This window comes from Podarcis raffonei, chromosome 16, assembly GCF_027172205.1.
Source record: "Podarcis raffonei isolate rPodRaf1 chromosome 16, rPodRaf1.pri, whole genome shotgun sequence".
Classification (NCBI taxonomy): domain Eukaryota; kingdom Metazoa; phylum Chordata; class Lepidosauria; order Squamata; family Lacertidae; genus Podarcis; species Podarcis raffonei.
The window spans coordinates 33,373,963-33,398,062 of record NC_070617.1 but is presented as its reverse complement, the minus strand read 5'-3'; the positions used below and the strand labels follow the sequence as shown (position 1 = coordinate 33,398,062).

Here is a 24,100-nt window from a genome sequence, read left to right as displayed (position 1 = left end):
GCTCTGTTTCAATTTGTGTTTTATTTCAGAAAGTGCAAAGCAGATTACCATATTTTTCGCTCTATAAGACGCACCAGACCACAAGACGCACCTAGTTTTTGGATGAGGAAAACAAGAAAAAAAAAATTCTGAATCTCAGAAGCCAGATTAGCAAGAGGGATCGCTGTGCAGTGAAAGCAGCAATCCCTCTTGTTGTTCTGGCTTCTGGGATAGCTGCGCAGCCTGCATTCGCTCCATAAGACGCACACACATTTCCCCTTACTTTTTAGGAGGGAAAAGGTGAGTCTTATAGAGCAAAAAATACGGTATTTGCTTTTAAATGGAAATTGAATTTCTTCTCCATCCCTAGCTTTGGTGCATGATGAAGGAATTCCCATCCTAATTTCACCAGTCATATGAATGAGCCCAGCTTGCATATCAGCCCAGAGGATGCTTACGATTGGCAGGACCCATTCAATGGACAGAAGTGATGGACCCTGCAGAATTCCTTCCTAAGTGCAACACCGTGTTGTTATCACTTGATTTGCTGAACATTTGGCTGATTAGGCAGGAATCGCCGCCTGGGTTTCAAGAAGTGACAGCAACATTTCCATCATCTCAAGGTACACTAAATCTCTGGGTTGTACAATTCCATCTCAGCTGGGCTTATTTTCAACCTTATCACTGTAGTTGCTCCAGCAGACTCTCAGAAAGGGACACATCACTCCATTCGCAACACAAAGCTGACTGGAAGAATGAGTTAATACAATAATAATAAAAATGCATCTTTATTTATCAAAGCCGTATACCCCACGGGCATATTGGAGTGGCGGAAGAAAATAAACTCAATTTCGAAAAGGGCAGCGAAGCCTTTTTGCCAAATAAAATACACAAAACAGCGGAAGGAAGCCAAATGAAAACAACCAATTAACCCCAGCACCTTGCAGAAAGAAACCACCCTGTCTAAGCAAGAAGACAACATATTTGGCCTAGTTTGAGGGAAGAAGAGAACCATCCACATTTGGGGACGGCTGGAGTAAGAATAATGTGATATGGATGAGATCATTTCTTTGGCTTAGGCGTGCAACTAATGTTTGGGGTTTTTGATTCCCAAGCTACACACACTCACACACAGAGAGAGAGAGAGAGAGAGAGAGAGAGAGAGAGAGAGAGAGCGCCATGGAGAAGCAATAAGCAATGAGTTTCTGAACACTTATCACAGAGGAAGAACAGAGGGGAAAAGAGGCGAAGTCATGCAGACTGTGGTGCCTAGGCTGTTAATTAGAACAAGAAGGTTCTAGCCCAACTGCATTAGCTGCTAGTTTGTATCAAAGAGTTGGTTTTTCACCTTTAAAGCCTTACATGATTCATGGCCCCAATACCTCCAGGGCCATCTTCCATATATGAACTTGTCCAGACCCTGAAATTGTCACCTGAAGCCTTTCTCTGCATGTCACCCCCCCTCCCTATATATTTGCTGAGGGTGATGAGAGTTGAAGTCAACAACATCTGGACAGCACCAAGGCTGGGAAAGCTCACAAAACCATGGGAGGGGAACTGGTGGTCTTCCAAATGCTGGACTTCAGCTGCATTCATCCTTAACCATTGGCAATGCTGGCTGGGGCTGATGGGAGTTGGAGTTCAACAACATCTGGAAGGTCACAGATTCCTCCCTGTTGATATAAACCAGCAGTTCCCAAAGTGAGTTGTCCCATCTCCTGGATTGTGGTTGGATTACCTGGGGGGGGGGCATTAAGAGGTAAGCGTACAGCGGCGGGGGCACTGGAGGTGTAAATAACTATTGGGCTTTGGATCACTGGATCAAGTTCATCTTTTTTATCAATTAAACTAAATAATTTTAATTGGATGTTGAGTAAAGGTGCAATTAATTGTTATTGTTTTGAATTTTATTGTGCTATTTTACCATCCTTAGTATGTTGTGCAAAACGCTATTCTGAATGATGCTTTTTACAGGGTAGGGTACGTGGCATTGGGGATGCGTTTATGGAGTCCAGAGGGAGATGGCCTAAAACGGTTTTGGAACCACTGTTCTAAATCATCCTGTGGTATCCTAAGAAGGGACTAGGATACCTCTTATTCTAGGCATATCTCACTTCTGCTTTCATTAGGATTTTCTGATGTAGATTATAATGAAGCATAACTGAGAAAAGGTCTGCTTTGATTTTTCAGGTTGCTCTTTAGTGGCTCCTTATCCTTAATTTCTTTCTTTCCCCCTTCAAATGGCTATTATGGAGAAGCACTCCAGGATGCCTACGGAAACGAGAGACAATTCTGGGTTTGGGATTTTTCCATTTATTCAATCCTTTCTTAACAGTGCAGAGCCACCTATTGAGGTCACTGAAGGCTCTGAAATAAACCTGCATGTAAGCATATTAATAGGAAAAAACTTCTTCCCCAAAAGAAAAGAAAAATCAGGATTGCTCTTTGCTATAAATACACTTCAGTTCAGAACAAAATGTTAGCAAGTATTCCTTGATAAGGCCAAGGACTGCCAAGTGGCTTTCTGAGAGAGGAAGAAAGCAACAGAATTGCCTCTTCCTTCAGACAACTGATGGCACAATGCTCTACAAGTGTACTCAGTAGTAAGACCTATTGCTGTCAATCATGCCAGAAGGCCCAGCCCAATCTGGGGAAAATCTGAGGCTGTCTCCACCCAACTCAGGCAAAGACTGGTTCTGCACAAAGTGATTGTTCTCACACAGAACAATCCTGTGCATGTTTGCATGGAAGTAAGCCCCATTGCATTCAGTGGAGCTCATTCCAAAATGCAGGTGCCTAGAGGTAAAGGACCCCTGGACAGTTAAGTCCAGTCAAAGGTGACTATGAGGTTGTGGTGCTCGTCTTGCTTTCAGGCCGAGGGAGCTGGCGTTTGTCCACAGACAGCTTTCCAGGTCATGTGGCCAGCATGACTAAACTGCTTCTGATGCAATGGGGCACCGTGATGGAAACCAGAGCGCACGGAAAGACCATTTACTTTCCCACCACAGTGGTACCTATTTATCTACTTGCACTGGCATGCTTTTGAAGTGCTAGGTTGGCAGGAGCTGGGACAGAGCAACGGGAGCTCACTCCATCATGGGGATTTGAACCACCTACCTTCTGATTGTCAACCCCAAGAGACTCAGTGGTTTAGACCACAGCGCCACTCGCACCCCTAGACACCTAGAACTGCAGCCTCAAAGTGCTTTTCCAAGTTAAATAAAGTGCATCACAGGATTATTGTAAGCAATTAACATCACTAGCAGGGTTGTCTGAAGACTTGTAATGAGAAATTTTCTCCCTTTTTTATATTTATTTAAATTTTGGGGTATTGTGTAATGAGTGTAACTAGAATCAGAAAACACATAAAATGCAATGATATAAAGGTTAATTTTGAAAGCTATGAGGTGGGAGGGATAATAAACTGGATAATAATGATGTGATTGTATATTACTAAATGGAATATATATATATATATATATATATATATATATATATATATATATATATATATGTTCTCCATTTAGTTATTATTATATTATATTATATTATATTATATTATATTATATTATATTATATTATATTATATTATATTATATTATATTATATTATATTATATTATATTATATTATATTATATTATATTATATATCATATTAATGTGCATCAGCTAGAATTTGGTGCCCAACACTTCTGATTTTTTTAAAAAATATTTCATGAAATTTATAGACCACTTGATTGTAAGAAACCTCAAAGCGGTTTGCAAAAAGATGAAACAAGAAAAACTCTCAACCCTAGTTTAAAACATGCAATAGTTGAAATACTAAGACAGATTTAAATTACCTCAACTTTCGAAGCATCTGGGTAGGCCTGTCTAAATAAAAATGATTTTAGCAGGCACTGAAAAGAAAGACTACTGTATAGCAAAACATCTGCTTGATCTCAATAGGCAGGGAATTCCAAAGCGCAGGCACTATCTCACTAAACAACCGAGTTTCTTTTACAAATGTGGAATGGGCATGATGTGGCAGCTGTAGTTGTGCCAATCTCCACTGATCAAAGTGGCTAAGTGGGCACATATGGGGTAAAGCGATCTTGTAAGTAAACAGGTCCCTCCAACATTTCTCTGATGAAAATAGAGACATCCCTTCCATAATGATAATTTTACTATTTATACCCCACCCATCTGACTGGGTTCCCCCAACACTCTGGGCAACTTCCAATATATATAAAAACATAATGATGATGATGATGATGATATAATTTATTTATACCCTGCCCTCTCCAGCCGAGACTGGGCTCAGGGCGGCTAACACCAAATATATAATACCTTAAAAACACAAAATCAAATGATTAGTTTAAAATACAATTTGAATCACATTTAAAATCAAAATAAAATAAAATAAAATAATGTTAAACATTTTTTTAAAAAAACTTCTCTATACAATTGTACCTTGGAAGTTGACCGGAATCTGTTCTGGAAGTCCGTTTGACTTCCCAAATGTTCGGAAACCAAAGTGCAGCTTCTGATTGGCTGCAGGAAGCTCCTGCAGCCAATCGGAAGCCGTGGAAGCCACACCAGACGTTTGGCTTCCGAAATTCATTTGAAAACTAGAACACTCACTTCCAGGTTTTGATCGTTCAGGAGCCAATTTGTACAGGAGCCAAGGCATTTGAGATCTAAGGTACAACTGTACAGGATTGCCTTCAAATGGCTCAGGAGTTGGATAACTCCATACCCTCCAACATTTTTCCAATGAAAATAAGGACATCCTCAGGAAAATCAGGACATTCGGGGATCAAATCAGAAACTGGGATGGCTTTCCTAAATCAGGGATGTCCCTGGAAAATAGGGAAACTTGGAGGGTCAGCAGCTAGCAACTCTCTGAACCACTGAAAATACAGCAAAACAACAGCCACCTTTTAAAACTCCTCCATCAAACCAGAAAAGGCAGAATGTTATTATATTTAAGGCCAAAGCCATTCTTAATAGCAGCTGCATTGGTTTGATTCATTTGCCTCATCTTTCAGGAGATGATAGCTATTTCCACGCGACCTCCATAAGCAAATGGCTACAAACTATTGCCATCAATCTCAATGCTGCCTTTCCAATAGCAAACAGAGGCGACTCACGCTTTGTTTGGAACTCAAGCGCTCCAGACAGGAAGCCTTACCCATAATCCCAGATAAATGGAGCCTGTTTGGGTGATTTCTAAATTGAGATGGGTGCAAATCCCAGTTTGGGCAGGGTGCAGTGCCATCTTGACTGCTCAGTGGTAAAGTGAACAACACAATCATCCCCAAAGATGTGCTTGGTACGTCATAGTTTCAGGTGTCATAACTGGACCATACAAGGAACAAGACACAGACAAGGCTTCCCCTTCAATCATGAGAACATAAGACTAGCTCTGCTGGATCCAGCCATAAAGGTAAAGGTAAAGGGACCCCTGACCATTAAGTCCAGTCGCAGATGACTCTGGGGTTGTGGCGCTCAGCTCGCTTTACTGGCCAAGGGAGCCGGTGTTTGTCCACAGACAGCTTCCAGGTCATGTGGCCAGCATGACTAAGCTGCTTCTGGCAAACCAGAGCAGGGCACGGAAACGCTGTTTACCTTCCCACTGGAGTGATACCTATTTATCTACTTGCACTTTGATGTGCTTTCGAACTGCTAGGTTGGCAGGAGCAGGGATCAGGCAACGGGGGCTCACCCTGTCACGGGGATTCGAACCACCCACCTTCTGATCTGCAAACCCTAGGCTCTGTGGTTTAGGCCACAGCGCCACCCACATCTATTTCAGCATCTTTTCATCATAGTGGCCAACTAGATGCCTCTGGGAAGCCAACAAGCAGTACCTGAGTACAATAGCATTTTACCCACTTGTGATTCCCAGCAACTGATACCCAAAGGCAAAGTGTCTCCAACAGTAGAGGCAGAACATAACCATCATGCTGAGTCATCCCTTAGAAACAGACCACCCACCACACAGTGCCTCAGTCTCCTAATTCACAGAACCAGTCCAGAACAACATCAAAAGTTGCTTAGAGAATAAGGGGAACCAACAAGACCACACTCCATCTGTCTTTCTCCCAATGAAGGTCATCAGTCAGCGTGACCAGGGCAATTTTGGTCCCAATGTCAGTCCTGAAAACAGACTGAAATGCGTTTGATAATTGGCTTTCTCCAGACACACTTGAAACTGACTAGTCACAGCCTCCTAGATAACCTCGCCAGAAATGGGGCATTTGCAACCAGGTAGAAGTTGCATAATGCAGGGCTGGGAACCCTTTTCATCTCAAGGGATGCACTCCCTTTGGGGCTCACAATCTGTTCCATTCAACATACATAGATTAACAATTTAATTGCAATGTGTTGTGGTATTGTGGCTATGTATTGCCCTGTTTATTATTGTGATTTTGTGGTTTTATGGCTGTTGATGTTTTAATTTGTATTTCACTGTCCTTAGAGATTTTGTGGAAAGGGAAGTCTAATAAACATGACTGATAAATAAAAAAATAAATAACCAGGTCTCATGAATGTTTGTTTCTGGTCAAGCCTAGGCAAGGTCCAGATTTGGATGGAACCACTGATGCCTGGTGTAGTGGTTAGAGGACTTGGGAGACCAGGGTTCAAATCTCCACTTGGCCATGAAGCTCACTGGGTGACCTTGGACTAGTCACTACCTCTCAGCCTAACATACTTCACAGAGTTGTTGTGGGGATTAAATGAGGAGGTGGAGAACCTTGCACACCAGCTTGAGTTCCCTGGAGAAAAAGGTGGGGTATGAATGCAATTAAATAAGCAAGTAGTAGGAGCAATTTTTTAAAAAAGAGGAAGGAGCAGATTGTGCTGTATGTACAGAGAAACTGCCTTGAGAGCCAGTGTGGTGTAGTGGTTAAGAGCGGTAGTCTCGTAATCTGGGGAACCGGGTTCGCGTCCCCGCTCCTCCACATGCAGCTGCTGGGTGACCTTGGGCCAGTCACACTTCTCTGAAGTCTCTCAGCCCCACTCACCTCACAGAGTGTTTGTTGTGGGGGAGGAAGGGAAAGGAGAATGTTAGCCGCTTTGAGACTCCTTAAAGGGAGTGAAAGGCGGGATATCAAATCCAAACTCTTCTTCTCTTCTTCTTGAGGTCCTTGGAGGAAAGACCAGATATAAATACAATGAAAAATAATTGGGAATCCAAACTGCACAACTCAGTGTTAGCAGGAATAGGATGCCTGTTCTGACCTCTGAGACTAAAAACAGATTTCAGGTCTAAGCCTGGCAGAAATTAAAAGGCAGGGCATTCTGTCTCCTGAACAAACTAAGGGATCCACTGTCTAGAGTGAAAGTGCAAGACCAGTGTTGCCCCTAACAACACGTTTCCACTTCCCTAGAGTGGCTCACTTTCCCATGTGCAAAGCCCTGATTCCACAAGTGTACTTACACAATGCTTTTGTAAGGCTGAGTAAAGACTCCTAGTGGGGTTTCAGGAACCTTCCTTCAAATTATCTGCAGAGCTCCTCACAGCTTCAAGCTTGCCTCAATTCAGTAGTAAAGGTAAAGGGACCCCTGACCGTTAGGTCCAGTCGTGGACGACTCTGGGGTTGTGGCGCTCATCTCGCTTTATTGGCCAAGGGAGCTGGCGTACAGCTTCTGGGTCATGTGGCCAGCATGACTAAGCCGCTTCTGGCGAACCAGAGCAGCGCACAGAAACGCTGTTTACCTTCCCGCCGGAGCTGTACCTGTTTATCTACTTGCACTGTGTGCTTTCGAACTGCTAGGTGAGCAGGAGCTGGGACCGAACAACGGGAGCTCACCGAGTCGCGGGCATTCGAACCGTGACCTTCTGATTGGCAAGCCCTAGGCTCTGTGGTTTAACCCACAGTGCCACCTGCATCCCATCAATTCAGTGGTAGGTCCCAGCAAACAAATGAAGTGTTACTTGTGATTCTCCCTTTGCTACAGGGATGCTATTGCATATTGAGGCAAAATACATAGCAGTGACAGGTTCCTCCTTAATGCAAAGCCAGCAGTCAGGATGGAACCGTCTCTTCTGCGCATATGGTTTAGCTCTCCTGCATTTCAAAGGAATGCCTATCAAGGAACACGTCTCTCCTGCTTTTAATGCCACTCTTCTCTGTCTCATTTTTCACAAAACGAATCTGATGCACATGGCATTAATATTGGGGGTGCCTGTTTCCCTCTTTGGGTCTCTGATATAGGATATTATGGCAATTTCAGATTTCAGTTCATGGCTTAGGAAAGGGTGCACCTTAAAAATGCAGCATGCCTCTGAATACCAGCTGCTGGGAAATGCAAGTGGAGAGATTGTTGTTGACCTCGGGTTCTGCTTGCAGGCTTGCCATAGGCATCTGGTTGGCTACTGTGGAAAAAATGGGCTAGTGGCTTGAGGCACCAGAGTGGCTTTTAAAATATACTCGGAGTTGACTAGGACCAATCAGACTGCTGCATTTTGGATCCTATTCAACTCAGTATGTAACAGCTGTTATGCTCTTAAGCCATAGGTAGGCAAACTAAAGCCCAGGGGCAGGATCCAGCCCAATCGACTTCTAAATCTGGTCCACAGACTGTTTGGGAATCAGCGTGTTTTTACATGAGTAGAATGCGCTTTTATTTAAAATGCATCTCTGGGTTATTTGTGGGGCATAGGAATTCATTCACCCCCCCCAAATATAGTCCAGCCCCCCCCCAAGGTCTGAGGGACAGTGGACCGGCCCCCTGCTGAAAAAGTTTGCTGACCCCTATCTTAAGCTGTTCTGGCCAGAAGAAAGGGAGGCTAACGGCCAAGTTAAGCACGTTGCCTGTCTGAATCCTAAAATTGCTAGTGATGAGTAATGTCCAATTTGCAATAATTTTTTTTGCAAATGGTTGAAGAGGATATCTGAAAGACATTTGTTGTGTTAGCAGAATATAAAGTTAGGGGGCAGACCAGATTATTTGTGATGGCCATGGTGCTTTCCATCGAGTGCCATCTTTATACAGTACTCATAAAATGCCAGATGGTGAGGAGGAAGCGTTGCCCTCACTCTGACTTAGCTTGATACTCTGTAGCCAATGAGATGCTTTGATGTACATATTTTTACATGATGATGATTAAAGCCAAGTTACAGTGAAGTCAACGAACTGCATACGGTGCTAGTCTTGCTTTCAGCAAACTCTTGAAAGTTTTAGCCAAACTAATAGTTCATCTAGCTCAGTACAGTTTACTCCACTTGTCATCTGAAAGGAGCTTTGGAGGTCCAGGAGTCCCAGACCCATAGTTCACCTAGTCCAGAGTTTGGGGACCTTTATCAGATTCCCTCCTGGGGGGCAGTATTTTGGGGTTCATGGCCCAGTGGTGGCAATTGTGAGCAGAGCAATTAATTTTTACCATTGTACAGTAGGCTTCTTCACACACACACACACACACACACACACACACACACACACACACACCCTTCATCTAGGCAAGCAAAAGGCTTTATCAGAGTTCCAGGACACATACCAAATAAGCAAAAAGGCTCAAGGAGGGTGCAGAGCAGACTGTGAGGGTTGTGGCCTGGAGAAATGGGGTGTGGCCTGGGGAAAATTCCAGGGGCCAGGCAGAGAGGCCTCAAGGGCCACATTTGACCCCTGAACCTAATCCACTACATTCTGCACTGAGCACCACACTGGGTTGTTCATAGGTCCTAGCCCTGCTAGCTGAACTCATTTTATTAAGAGATGTCAGGAATTTAACCCAGAACCTTCTGCTCTTCTTATTAAAGTTCCTCTCTTTTTCTTCTTACAGCTAAATGAGGCCTGTGAAGGACACCCCCAGTGGCCTTGTTTGGAATGCAGCATCTTCTTCCTTCCCTGTATGCAGCACACGGGTCACTTACGATTCATCCATCAAGCCCCCCAAAATGCCTCTGTATTTAATCCTCCCAAAGAGAGCACAATCAAATTATTATGATGTGTAAGAGCGATAATCTGCCGGAATTTTTTTTTAAAAAAGTTATTCTTTTCCTCCTGCTGCCCCTAATAGGCCAAAAAGGTCTAATAAGAAAGCCATCGGCAGGAAGGCGTGAGGAGTGGGTGCATAACAAGAATATGAAAACTCTCTTCATCTTTTCCAGATTGAATGAAATCTAATTACACGGCGTATTGATTGTTGTGTATTACTGGAAGAGGTGAAAAGGGGGGAGTGGGGGAGAAGCAATTACAGTAAAATTGCCGGCTGACCCTTTCAATTGCTTTTGGCATAAAAGGATTATGCATGAGTTGGAGATATTAAACCTCCCCACCCCCACTGCTGCCACCGCCGCCAAAAAACCCCCACCCTCTGTTGAATTATTATCTATGCAGTTAAATGCAAAACCCTGGTGAGGAAAATCTAGTCAATTAAGCCAACAAATCTAAAGGTCCCCATTACAGATGAACTCTCTAGGATTTACTTCTGAGTAAACATCCTTTAGGTTTCCACTGTGTGTAGGGAGCCTTTCTGAAATATATTCATCAGCTCAGTACATAACACTTTCTTATTAAGCATCCATCCTAATCAGTTTCTGGGGCATTGCATCAAGAGTCATCTTGTCAGGTGTATGTTTGTCACTCAAGATGGTTATGGTGGAGAAGTTTGATTCAGTCCAAAGGCTAATTCACTTTCCACCTTGTCAGCGGCAGGTTATAAGGCCCTTGACCACCTTTGTGGTTAATCCCACCCACCCCACTTTAGGATTGCAGTCTTATTTCCAAGGAATGCAAATTACACCTTGATTAAATGACACGGGGTCCTTGCTGGTCAGAAGCAAACCTTTGTTCTTGGCAGGGCTAAGTAATAATGGAATAGAGGTGAATGCTTCCATCAGCAGTGTGACAAATTTCACAGGTGCATAATTAGGCATTATCATAATCCAAAACCTGTCTGCTTAATCCCACATGTACAGTGTTAGGGAGGATAGGAATGTTTGCTTACTTTGGCCAAAATCTTGCAATCATTGCACACAGAGCTAAGCGAAAGGAGTGAAATACTTTGGGCGCCAAGTCTAGAGTGTGGGTTGCCCAGGAATGAGACCTTGGGGTCATAGTAGATAGCATGATGAAGATGTCAACCAATTGTGTGGCAGCAGTTGAAAAGACAAATTCTATGCTAGGCAACATATGGAAGAACTTAAAATAAAACTGCCAGTATCAAAATGCCATTATACAAAACTAGGGTATGGTCACATTTGGAATACTGTGTACAGTTTTGGTTGCCTCAGCTCTAAAAAGATATTTTGTTGAGTTCAGAAAAGATTCAGAAAAGGGCAACTAAAATGATCAAGGGATGGAAACGTTCCCCTATGAGGAAAGGTTCCAGCATTTGGGGCTTTTCAGTTTATAGGAAAAGAGAGTTAAGAGGGACATGACAGAAGTGCATAATAGGCAAGGCATGGTGAAAAGCTTTTCTTTTTCTCTCAATGCTAAAAGTCATGGATGCCCAATGAAGCTGTGTTGGAAAAACCAGGGACATATAAAAGGAAGTATTTCTCCTCACAACTACAAAACTCTCCCGCAGGAGGCAGTGATGGCCACCAACCCAGATGGCTTTAAAAGAAGATTTGACAAATTTATGGGGAAAGCAATTGATGGCAACTAGCCACAATGGTTAATGCTTTGCCTCCACAGTCCATGTGTGTGTGTACACACAGAGAGAAAATATTGTTATAAATATCAATCAGCATTTTAGTGCAAATTTCTCCCAATATACTTACGTTGGTATGCAATTTTGCCTAATCTATGCATTTTGGGGGCCAAGCATTTTCCCTAAATATAATGAAGTTAGTTTCTTTTTTTTTTAATAAATGTTTATTAAGGAATTCATCATTATAATGAAGTTAGTTTCACCAATATATGCATTTTAACAAATACTTGACCTTAGTATGTATGCATTACTTAGGTGGAGAACTGCACTGCAAAATTCACAGAAGTGCCCATTGTGAGGGATAGGTGAGTTTTGATTTGTACATTGTTTCAGAAAGTGCAGATTGGGTAAATTCATATTTAAATGTGCATTTAACTCAGTTGCATGCTGTCATGGACTGGCTAGATGCGGAGGAGTGTGGAAGAAGAAGAAGAAGAGGAGGAGGAGGAGGAGGAGGAGGAGGAGGAATTTGGATTTGATATCCCGCTTTATCACTACCCGAAGGAGTCTCAAAGCGGCTAACGTTCTCCTTTTCCCTTCCTCCCCCACAACAAACACTCTGTGAGGTGAGTGGGGCTGAGAGACTTCAGAGAAGTGTGACTGACCCAAGGTCACCCAGCAGCTGCATGTGGAGGAGCAGGGAAGCGAACCCGGTTCACCAGATTAATGAGTCTACCGCTCTTAGCCACCACACCACACTGGAAGGTGCCAGCTGGGGTACCCCCCCCCAAGGGAAAAAGGCTCAGAGCCAGGGGATTGGTGGTGGGATGACAATGAGTGGTCAGAGGGAGAAGAGGGAGCAGACTGGGAGGAGGAGGTGTCATAAGCAGAAGAGGCCACAGGGTTTAGTGAGCAGGGAGAGGCTGTGGCAGAGAGCAGTGCTGAGGCAGAAGCAGAGGCTGGAGAGAAGGGAAGCCAAGAGGCAGAGATGAGGCAGGCTGCTGAAGAAGAAGAAGAAGAAGAAGAAGAAGAAGAAGAAGAAGAAGAAGAAGAGTTTGGATTTGATATCCCGCCTTTCACTCCCCTTCAGGAGTCTCAAAGCGGCTAACATTCTCCTTTCCCTTCCTCCCCCACAACAAACACTCTGTGAGGTGAGTGGGGCTGAGAGACTTCAAAGAAGTGTGACTGGCCCAAGGTCACCCAGCAGCTGCATGTGGAGCAGCGGAGACGCGAACCCGGTTCCCCCAGATTACGAGACTACCGCTCTTAACCACTACACCACACTGGCTCTCAAGAAGCCAGGGAGTTTCCTCCTCCTGATGTGACCAGTTCCTCTCCCCACTATCTCTCAGAACTTGCATAGGTATGAAGAGGGTGGGGTAGAGCAAAGACAGAGAAGGCAAAGAAGTCTCAGGTTACTTGGGAATAGGATTGCCATATTTCAAGAGGTAAAAATCCAGACACAAAAAGTTGATGAGTTGTTTTTTTTAGGACAATCGCCCGATAGCCCCTCCGCCGCCACCAAGCCTGAGCCCCACGCCAGAGCCCAGGTTGCCAGAGCCAGAGCAGACCCTCCAAATGCCCCTGTTTTCCAGGGACATTCCTGAATTAGAGAAGCCATCCCAGTTTCCGATTTGATCCCAGAATGTCCCGCTTTTCCTTAGGACGTCCCTAATTTCATTGGAGAAATGTTGGAAGGCATGGAGTTATCTGACCCCCAAGCTGTCTGAAGGCAATCCTGTTATAGGGAAGTTTTTTTAAATGTTTAATGATTTATTATGTTTTTATATATGTTGGAAGCTGTCCGGAGTGGCTGGGGCAACCCAGTAAGATGTGTGGGGTGTAAATAGTAAAAATATCATTATGGAATGGGGTGTCCCTTTTTTAATCAGAGAAATGTTGGCAGGTATGCCAGAGCCTGAACCACAGCCACACACACACACTACACACCCACCCACACGCACACACGCACACACCCACACACCATCTTTTTCCATTTATAAGACGCCCCCATGTATAAGACACCCCCTATTCTGGGGGACTCAGATTTAAGAAAATGGGGGGAGATGTATCCATGTATAAGATGCCCCAGAATTTTTGACATTTTTTAAAGGAAAAGAAACTAGTATTGTACACAGAAAAATACGGTATCTGTCTGCCTGTCAGTCTGTCTGTCTGTCTGTCTGTCTGTCTATCATCTCCCTGAAAAAGGACATGTCTGGGAATTCCTGGACATATGGCAACCCTACTTGGGAAGGACCCTGGGGAGGAGACTTAGAAAGTGGTGGGAAAGTGGGAGCCTTCAGTCCTAACAACTGCCTCATGGGGGGGGGGCAGGACCTACTGGGAAGAGTTGCTGTGCTCACTAGGCCTGAGCTCTTCTGTTCATTTCATTGACACCTTGTGAGGTACTTATGACCTGCGCCCGACTTCTGCCTTGACACACCCCTATCCATGCTCTCTACTGCAGTGGGTCTGGCTTCACTTCTCTATAATTCTAGACGGTTGGTTGAGACACATTTTAGGGAGGCAGGTGTCTGGAAGGAGTGTCCTGAGTACTTCCGCTATTGGCAATTGTTGTTTTGCTATTTTATTTTATTAAATCTTTGTTTTTCTGTCTAGCAGTGCCCAACCTGGTAATAACAGAATAAATGATGCAAGGAGGGAGCTGAAGCCCAAGATACAAAAAGATAGGAACAGCTAGCTACTTTAAATGAATCCAAATCTCCAGGGCTTGAAGAGCAGCTGCACTCAAAGGTACTAAAGGAGCTTGCAGGTGTAATCTCAGAGCCTCTGTCTATAATCTTTGAGAACAACTGGAGATCATGTGAGGTCCCTATGGACTGGAGGCAGACAAATGTTGTTCCCACCTTCAAAAAGAAGGAAAAGAAGTCACAGGTAACTACTGACAGGAAAGCTTGATGTTGATACAGGAAAGGTCCTAGAACAGATAATTCAACGGTCTGTGAGGACTTAGAAAAGGATGTTTACTAAGACCCAGCACTAGTATCTCAAAAACAAGTCATGCCAGAAAAATCTCATTTCTTCATTTGATAGAGGTTACAAGTTTGGTGGATCGGAGGAATGCTGTGGACATACTGTATCTTGATTTCAGTAAAATGGTAAGCTGAGATTCCTGCATTGCAGGGGGTTGGACTAGATGACCCTCAGGGTCCCTTTCAACCCTACAATTCCATGATTCTATTATTCCATGCTTTGACCACCCTGTCACTTGAACAAAGGGCATTTATAAATCATATAAACAAAAGGACGGCATCAACTTTTTACTAAAGCAGGGATGGGGAAGTCTGTGGCCCTCCAAATGTTTCATGGACCCTGACTTCCATCAGCCCCAACTGGAGTTCAGCAACATCTGGAGGGCCACAACTTCCCCACCATTTAACAAATCCAAGGAAATGCCAAGTTGATGAACTGGAGCAAGAAAATGTTTCTGCGTTTGACAAAGGCTGGATTTCCAAAACTTAAAGAATAGCGGATTTATATGAACCCGCTTATACAAGACAAAGCCACATTCATGTGACTCCTCCCACCTCCCCCTCCAGCAGCTGTTAGAAACACAAATGCTCTGTGAGCATAGGAAATGAAGGAATCAATCAATCAATGGAAACTATTGTTTAGGCATTATAACAGCTCAGACAGAGGGAGCTGAGAATTCTCTTCTGCTCTTTTTTATCCATGAGCTACAGACCTGAGGACACAACACTCTGAGAGACTGCTCTCCCTGCCTTCCAGAAAGAACATCAGGGCCAGGAGGAGACCCACCAGAACCCATTCATGCGCCAAAGAAGCACCAGATGAATGGAATTCGGTTTTCATACCTGAAAGAACAATGAGCTCCACCTACCAGTAGCCCTTCAGCCACAGAAGCAAGTTTGGGAGGCACACACTCTGACCCTATTCCTTGCCCAACAGAACAAGAGTCGCCATTCAAGCAAGAATGCCACCAAGGGTAGATGAGCCTGGACTGAACTGGATATAAATTGTAGTTCACCACTTGGTTCTGGCCTTGAATAACTGATCTCCCTCCTCCACAGTCTCCCTCCACCACCACCCCTTTTCTTGTGTGTTGTATGAGATTGGTGGCCTGATTAATTGACAGGTCCAGATGGCAATTTGTTATTGTGCTTTTTAGTGCATTCGTGATGATTTGTGCTCATGAGGGTAATCGGGATGATTGTACACCATGGGTAGGCAAACTAAGGCCTGGGGGCCGGATGTGGCCCAATCACCTTCTAAATCCGGCCCACGAACGGTCCGGGAATCAGCGTGTTTTTACATGAGTAGAATGTGTCCTTTTATTTAAAATGCATCTCTTGGTTATTTGTGGGGCATAGGAAATTGTTCTCCCCCCCCAAAAAAAAAATATAGTCTGGCCCCCCACAAGGTCTGAGGGATCCTTGTTGTACACAGTCCCCCTTTGACAACGCTTTGTACCTTTGCAGGAAGTAGAGTCTACTAATGTATGGAACATTGCTTTATCTGAATGTTTGGTTAGATATAGTCATGTAGTCTGGGGTGAACTCAAATCGCACAGTTTTGATGCAGGCTAGTTCCTATTATTTTATTGCATAAAAAGGGAGAGTCATATAAGCACTTCATCTATGACTCACTCCTCATTGTGGCTGGGCTATATAGACACCTTTGAAACTTTGTTAGATGTAACTGCATTTATTTAACTTGTGCTTTATACTATGCTCCATGCATGGTTCCATTATTGTTTGCATTGTTATGTGTTAGCTTGTACACATCTCTATGAAAAATCAATTAAAAAAGATTATAAATATACTGATTACACATGTAAAAGGATAAGGATGGGCATATTGCTTTGTTTCCAATTGATGCATATACCATGGCCTCCTTCTGAGATCCTGTAACTTTCATACCAAAAATAATCTAGGGGTGTTGATGCTGGCCCCAGTTTTGCTGCACTGTTGCACAATACTGCCCCCTTCCAGATGGCTATAATGCACCCAGATCCTGGTGCAATATGAAAGTGTTGTTCAGCTGATTGGAATCAGTAACTTTAGAGCTATCAAATTCAACATATACGTATGCAAATGGACAGTTGCTCAGAAAATCCAGCACTGGCACGTTTTACTTCAAAAGCAGAAACTCACCAAAATGAGGAGTTTGGCGAAAAGGAAATGGAAAGGCAAAGTGAAAGGGTCAAGTCTCTGCAATATCCCTGGTAGTTAAAAAAGAAGTTTAGCTAGAAGATCAGAAAAGGTACTACCAGGGTGAAAAGGATGCCTGCATGGCTAACATGCAGAGTCACGGAAGCTATTTTAGGCAATAAAGCTTCTTCTTTGTCTAAATGAGAATAAAAAGGAACACTAACTTTGGCAAAAGAAATCCAAGCATACAATAATGCTTGGAAAATAAAAAAAGTGTTTTGTTTGCTAAAAACAAAAAGGCCAACAACAAAACAAAACTTTTAAATGCATTAGTAGCAGGAGACCAGCTAGGAATGAAGTTGGATTTTTGAATGACAAGTCAAAATATGTGCTAATGGAGGAAAAGAAGATAGCACAGAAGCTAGATTCATTTCCCAGTGCAATGCAAAGGGCAGATTCCTGTGCTTGAACTAACATTATGGGAAGGGAGTCTAAGAACGGGCCTTTTTGGTGCTGGCCCCCTTGCTTGTGAAATGGCCTCCCGTCTCCAACCATGCAGCATGCCTATCACCATCTTTGTTTTTGGAACTGGACAGAGACTTCCCCCTTAACTTAGACATTTGGACCTTGATTTGCAATGTTTCAGGCAATAAACAAAGACCTAGGTCCTTTTCAATCATCACCCATTCCCGAGGTTCTTGTCAAATAACCTTTTTGACTCTCTATGCTTCTCCAGGTCAGCTACTCTCTATGCTTCTCCAGGTCAGCTACCTCAGCCTCAAGGGAATGAACTTGCTCCCTGCAGATCAGGCATTTATTGATTACACACTCATAACCTTTGTCCAGCAAGCAGATAGTTCTACATGTGACTTTCTGTAAAATATATTGGACAGCCATCACAACCCTGCTGGCTTTCTATCTGCATATTTGTTTTTATAGGGTAGTGAGTTAGTTTACCTGGAAAACTGAGATGTGTTAGGTTACTAAGGAGAGGAGCAGAGTTGCCCACCTTGACCTTCTCATCTTGCAGCTGGTCTCAGTTGCCTGCTTAACTTGCGGGCTGAGACTCTACATCATCTGGGACTCCCCTCTTGCTCATGGGGTAGAATCCCTAGGTTGTTCCAAAATTATAGTCCTGGCTACATCCCAGTGAGCAGGAATATGAAAGGAAGGCAGGTTTAGGTCAATTTACTTTCCTGGGAATAGGAATTGTTTTTCACAGGAGTAGACAATGGGTAGAGATTAACCCTCTGGCTTTAAAAACAAAACAAACCTGAAGCTGAAACTGAAGGCTATAGTGAGCTTCGCACAAAAGCTTAAGTCTACCTTTTTAATTCTAATCTGAATCTCCCATTAGCTGCGTCTGCACTGCATGACAGTGGGTTTCTTTTTCTTTTCTTTTTTTACCCTCTCTATAAAAATTGGGATTTTATCTAGGTTTATTGTAGCTCATCAAGATTCCCTGCTGGAAACGAAGTTTCTACAGGCTTAATACCTCTAGGATTAATCTCTGAGTTTTTACAGGATTTAGCTTCCAGCATACAATGCCCTTAATTATGGTCTCCTCACAGTTTAAACTGATGCTTTAATTAATTAATTAATTAATTAGGTGGTACCTTCCCTCTCATCACTTGTTCCCTTGACTCTTTGTCACTGGAGCTGGGATGTTTCATCTTGGGCTCCCATCTTACTCAGGTGTGTGTGTGTGTGTGTGTGTATGTGTGTGTTTCTGCACAGATGGAGAATGGTCTCTGTGTGTAGTTATTGTCCTGCATCGTTATCACAGTCTCTCTCCCCCTCTCTTTCTCTCCCTCTCTCTCTCTCATGGAACCAGCTGCGAACATTTTAATTGGGATGCTACAGCCATGGATTTCCTGTATTGGCATGGTGTTGGATTAGATTACCTTTGAGGTAGCTTTCAATGTCATTATTCCATGAAAGGCATGGTATAGATATGTTAAGTGTGTGAGTAGGTGCACAGAGATCCTTGCATACATCTGAATATTTTCCTCCAGCTGCTGCAAATTAGGGTATGCGGAGCTAGATAAGGTGCTATGGTCAACGGTTCTTCTTAAAGGGGTCCTCTTGTTACAACTGGTTCTTGTTGAGTGGGAAGCAAGCAAAGGAAAGCAAAGATAACTCATGGGCAGCAAGAGCCAAGTATCCTTATTAGCAATACTAACCCAATGATGGGCTTAAGGAGTGCCACCTGACCTACTCTGGTTGTTTCATGGAAGCAGTCGGGTGCAATAGCAGTTCCCATCTTTTACCAAAGCAGTGTGTTGGTGCACACACAACCTGAATCCCCAGTTAGCATCTCATAGGTTGCCTATCTAATACCTGATAGGAGTCCCTCCTTCTTCATCCACACATTTATAGTTACAGATATTGAAATCCATGTGCCTTAGTGCTCTGAGCACATAAGCATGGACAAATATTTCACTTAGATGTTCTACATCAGGGCTGGGGGACCTGTGGCCCTTCAGACATTCAACACTGATCATTGACCAAGCAGGCTGGGACAAATTGGTCCAGCAATTCCCATCCATATTCTACGTCTTGACCTAGAGAGTGGACACCTTCCTCCTCCAAATATTATTTGCAAAGTTCTCATTTTGGGTCTTAGAAAAAGAGAAACCACCAGCAGTAATGGATCATTCCATGAGTACCCTCTTCACGCACTGGAGGGCCTGATCCATGTCTTTAAAAAATCACCGAAGTTTCAACAAACTTTGTTGCACAGCCTCCTCATGCAAAGGCGTCACAGTGCAACTTCACTGTGAAATATACCAGCAAGCAAAGCACTGTGTTACACAAAAACATCAGAAATATAACCATTGATTTTAACCATTTCACTTTCACTGCTTTTGAAAGTTGAAATGACACCTGTTGGCCAGAGAAATCCTATCCCACAGATCCACCGGCTGGAGGCATTTAGGTCTGAGCAGAGGTGCATCTCTTCCAGTGAAGAAGAGCTTCACTGTTATTAAGTTCCACAGGCATAGTGCTACCACTGGTAGTTGTTTCACTAGTGGCAGCTGGTATTAGGCCCACAGAAGAATGAAAGATGCACTTTCGTTCATTGAGGAGTCTCTGGATCAGGCTTCCCCTCTATGCCATCCTGCATCTGCTGCAACTCAGTTTCTCCCCACTGAAACCAAGGGTGGGGGAAGAGTACCCCCATGTAGGGGAAATGTGGTAAGTCTGCTACCCACCATAAGCCTGCAGGACTCTAGAAGAGATGGGTGATCTTTGAAAACACATACCCTGCCCAACTCCATTTAGTATTGCACTGGAAATCAACTTTCTGCATATGACAAGTGTGCCCTTAATCTTATCTATGTAGCTTTATTGGTCGCTAAACATGAGTTGAGGCACAACATTACATCTAACACATTCCTTCCTCCCAAATTGTTGCAAAATTTCATTACTGTATGCTGTAACTCCCTTAGGGGTTCATATTTAGCTGCTTATGAATATCTGTAAAATCAGAATGCGCTTGTGAGGCATCAGGCACAGGGGAGATGGGGAGTAACATAAACAGGTTTTATTAGTCATCTTGTTTCAAACCCACAAATAAACATGTTCTCATCTGTACATCTAATGAGATCTTTTTTAAAAAAAACAAACAAACCCAAACTTGGGGGGACAGCAAGTAGGATTAATAAAAAGCTGTTGTATGCTTTCATAAAATAAAATTGGTCTCTGCCCTTCATGAGGACTAGGAACAATGGTAGCAGAAGTGATACAGAAATGGCACTCAAAAAAGAGTACAAAGGATGTTAAACATCCACCTTCAACATAACAATGCAACCTTTTACTGCTACTATATTTTCTATCACATTTTTAAGCTTGCAAAGTGCTTTACAATGTGTACTGTGTTTGCAGTGCCAATAGAGAGGTCAGTATGGCTGGCTCATGCCTGCTGATGTTCATCACAATAAGTGACTCCAGTATCAATAGGTGACTTCTATCAAGAGGTGAGCCATCACTGGACATCAGAGATCAAACAGCATAGCCAGAACTTTCATGTTGGCTTTGATTACAAGAGAGATGGTTTACACCATCATATGTGAGCCTTTCATGACTGGTATTTCTTCACATCTTGTGGAACCAATACATAATTTGATTATGTGAATGAGTCAGCACAGGTCAATAGCCACAGATAGAACATTTGTATCACACTGCCCAGTGAAGTCAGTATGCAGTTAGGATAGCAACCACCAAGCACTACAAAGTGTGCCTTGGACTGAGGAAAGTGGCTTGAACCAGACTGGGATCATCCTCTGCCTCCCTCTTGGGTCTGCTTCTGTACCCCAAACAGAGCCCCCTAAGATTTCTCCTTAATCAACCACATCCCTACTCTTACATGCACCCTTAGAGTCAACCAACCATATAGGGCTTCTTAGCTCTCTGGTGATGTGAAGCCACCCACATATTATGGCAACAACTAGACTACAACTCTTTGTGATACTGCACCTTCCAGTTCCATGGGAGCACATCCCCATAACTGGGAGAGTGAAGCCTCTCTTTCCCAATGGGCTGTGGGCTGGGTCCATGGCATTGTTCCTTGCATTAGGGTTGGAGAACAAGTGACCTTCCAGATGTTGCAGAACTCCAACTGCCATCAGCCCCCATTATCATGTTCAATTGTCAGGGATTATGGAAGTTGTAGTCTACCAACATCTGGAGGTTCTCCATGTTCCCTATCATGCCTTACACTGCCCACCATAATTTTTGGTACTACCATGGCTGTCACTCCCACAGTCAGTTTATAATTCACTGCCTGAGCATGGTGAGATGAAGTGATGCATGTCTGAACCAGTCCTAAGTGTTGCATAAACATGTGATGAGAATTCAAGTGATATACATGCAGGTGGGAACACGCAATCCCATTTTTTCAGATGGGGAATAGAAGTTCATATACTGCAGTAGCAAACTATGATTATGTGGCACAAGTGACTCTTGAACACAGACTTTTTGTAAACCACTTTGATTTGAACTGCTTTGAAATTACGAGAAAGGAGATTCCAACTAAACATTAAAAATAACTTTCTGAAAGCAAGAACTGCTCCACAGTGAAACAGGCTGTTTCAGAAAGTTAAAAACCTCCAATGAAGGAGAGTCCATAAATAGAGGTTGGATGGCCATCATCTGTCTGGGATTCTTTAGCTGGGATTCCTGCATTGCAGGAGGTTGGACAAGATGACCCTAGGGGTCCCTTCCAACTCCACCATTCTATGATTCTCTGAGGTTTGTTTGAAGTGGTTAAAAAAAAATCAAGCAAACAAGCAGTTTTTATGAAAATAAAGAAATCCACTTGTCTCATCATTGGCCTACACGAAGTGCAGACCCGCTTGAAACTTACAGAGACTGTAAAATTATTGGCCATTATCTATCTACATTGTTAGACCTTTCAATAAGTGCAGCCTGGCTGCTGTTAGGTATAAAGAAGAACAAAGGACCCTAAACTATGAGTATGTGATATATGCCCACTTTGTGCTCAAGTTCTATAGCCCCAGAGTTACCCTAGCTTTACATTCAAGAGGCAGTACTCAGAAGATGCTTGAATCAAAATATCCTATATTGTCCCCTTTTCCAGCAACTCCTCTATCTTAAACACACTGCCTGTACCTGTGAGGCTTGTGGGTATTCCACTGACCTGTTCAACAGGGGCACCATGTGATTTGTCCTAGCCTTAAAAAACTCCACGTGGTCTAACCATTGCATGGTAAAAACACACACAAACACACAGAGAGAGCTAGCTGAGTATCAGGCTGTACTTTTAAACCCACCCCCAAAGCCCTGTATGAACCCTCCCACCACCCCCAGACACTTGTGCTCATCCTCCTGCCGGCTTACCATTGAGCTGGTTGTACACAACTTCCTCCAGGTGGTCCAGCCGCTGCAGGATGGACTCCCTGTCCAGGAGGGCTCCCACCTTGGTATTCCGGCTCCTCATCCGCCGGTCGGCGCTCCTGACGATCTGCACCAACTCCTGGGAACGATCCTGGATCCTGCAGTAGACCGAGAAGAGGATGATCCCCACAAAGACCAAAATATTCACAGTCAACAAAGTTTTTATTTTCCTTGCCACCGCCATGGACACCGCTGGGGAGGGTGGCGGGCATCAAGGCATGGTCGCCGGTGCCCTCGGAGCTGCAGCAGCATCTAAGGCAGAAGCACCTGCCTGCAGAAGGTGGGGGGGAGAGCTGAGGGAGGGAGGGAGGTCTGGGCAAGCCCCCCGCCCTACCCTCTTCCTCCTCTATCCTTGATTATAAAGAGGCAGAGAGGAGAGAGACCGGCGGATGTCTAGAGCCAAGGCGATGCTGAAGAAGGAGCTGTCCTTTCAGCACCACGGCGCTCTCCGCTTCCTCCTCTTGCAAGCAGCAGCTGGTAGGACTCAAGTCACCTTCCTATCTACTCTCTGGCGGCGGCTTTGCGGGCAAAGAGAGGACCCTTCTTCGCGGCTCTGGAAGGGAGGTTGCAGGGAGGCTCTCGCGATGGGGGCAGGGGATAGGGATGGAGATGGGAGGGGGGGTCGCACAGACAGTAAAGGACACGGCCAAGCGGGCGGGCGCGCGCGCGATCCAGGCTTTCCAAGCAGCCCTCCTCACAAGGCCAGCCCGGCTCGTGCAGCAAGAAAGAAGCGAGACATACATCCAGAGAGAATAAGGATGTTAGGAGGGAACGATGGAGGGAGAGAAAAGGCGTCGCACTTGATCGCAGCCTCCTTCCTTGTGTGTGTGTGTGTGTGCGTTTCGCAATTGCATCGTTTCTCCCTCTCGCAGAGCGCCGGTGCGAAGTCACGTGCTTTGTTGGTTGGGGGGGGGGGGAGAGAGAGAAAGAAAGGGAGGGCGAGGACCGAGGAGATGAAAAACTCATCTACATTCACATAGTCGAGCTGCCTGTTCGCTTCACTCGCTCGTCTTCCACCAGCCGAGGAAGCCCGTCTGGGACACCTATCCCAGCGCAGGAGGGGAGGCTGAGCTGAGCAGGCTCACCGTTTGCTTCAGCTAGAGCGTCTTGCTTGAAAATGCCTTTCTCGGGGAGGTGGTTGGTTGGGAAGTTTCTTCCAAAGCGCTGGGTTTGGAAGGGAGCAAAGCCATTGAGGGAAGAGAGTGAAGCGAGGCCAGCTCTTCGATTCACTGATGAGGAGGCCCCCTTTTAAAAATCACTACTTCAAAAGTTGTGAAGTCGGAACACAGTGCCTCTGAACATGCACAAGGTGTCTTCCTTCCTCTCCGCAGCTGGGGTTAGGGAGGGAGAAGTCTCTGCCAGTGAGTAACACAGCTCTGCTTTCTCCTGCTAAATAGCAAGAATATGCATTTGTTAGGTTTGACCACTATCATGGGCATAGCCAGGATTTTTGTGGGGGGGGGGGCAGGGCTTTTGGGGG

The 24,100-nt window shown here is 44.3% G+C and overlaps 1 protein-coding gene and 1 long non-coding RNA gene across 2 annotated transcripts in view; one reads left to right on the top strand and one right to left on the bottom strand.

Annotated features, from left to right (window-relative positions):
- The window catches only part of GALNT9 (polypeptide N-acetylgalactosaminyltransferase 9), a 189,101-nt gene extending 165,608 nt beyond the window's left edge, over positions 1-23,493 (bottom strand). The window contains exon 1 of the mRNA XM_053368595.1: positions 22,564-23,493. Coding sequence (XP_053224570.1) covers positions 22,564-22,804 — 241 coding nt within the window. The 5' untranslated portion in view covers positions 22,805-23,493. The remainder of the gene's footprint in view (positions 1-22,563) is intronic.
- LOC128403639 (uncharacterized) overlaps positions 23,001-24,100 on the top strand; it is a 28,621-nt gene continuing 27,521 nt past the window's right edge. The window contains exon 1 of the long non-coding RNA XR_008327987.1: positions 23,001-23,097. This is a non-coding gene — a long non-coding RNA (uncharacterized LOC128403639). The remainder of the gene's footprint in view (positions 23,098-24,100) is intronic.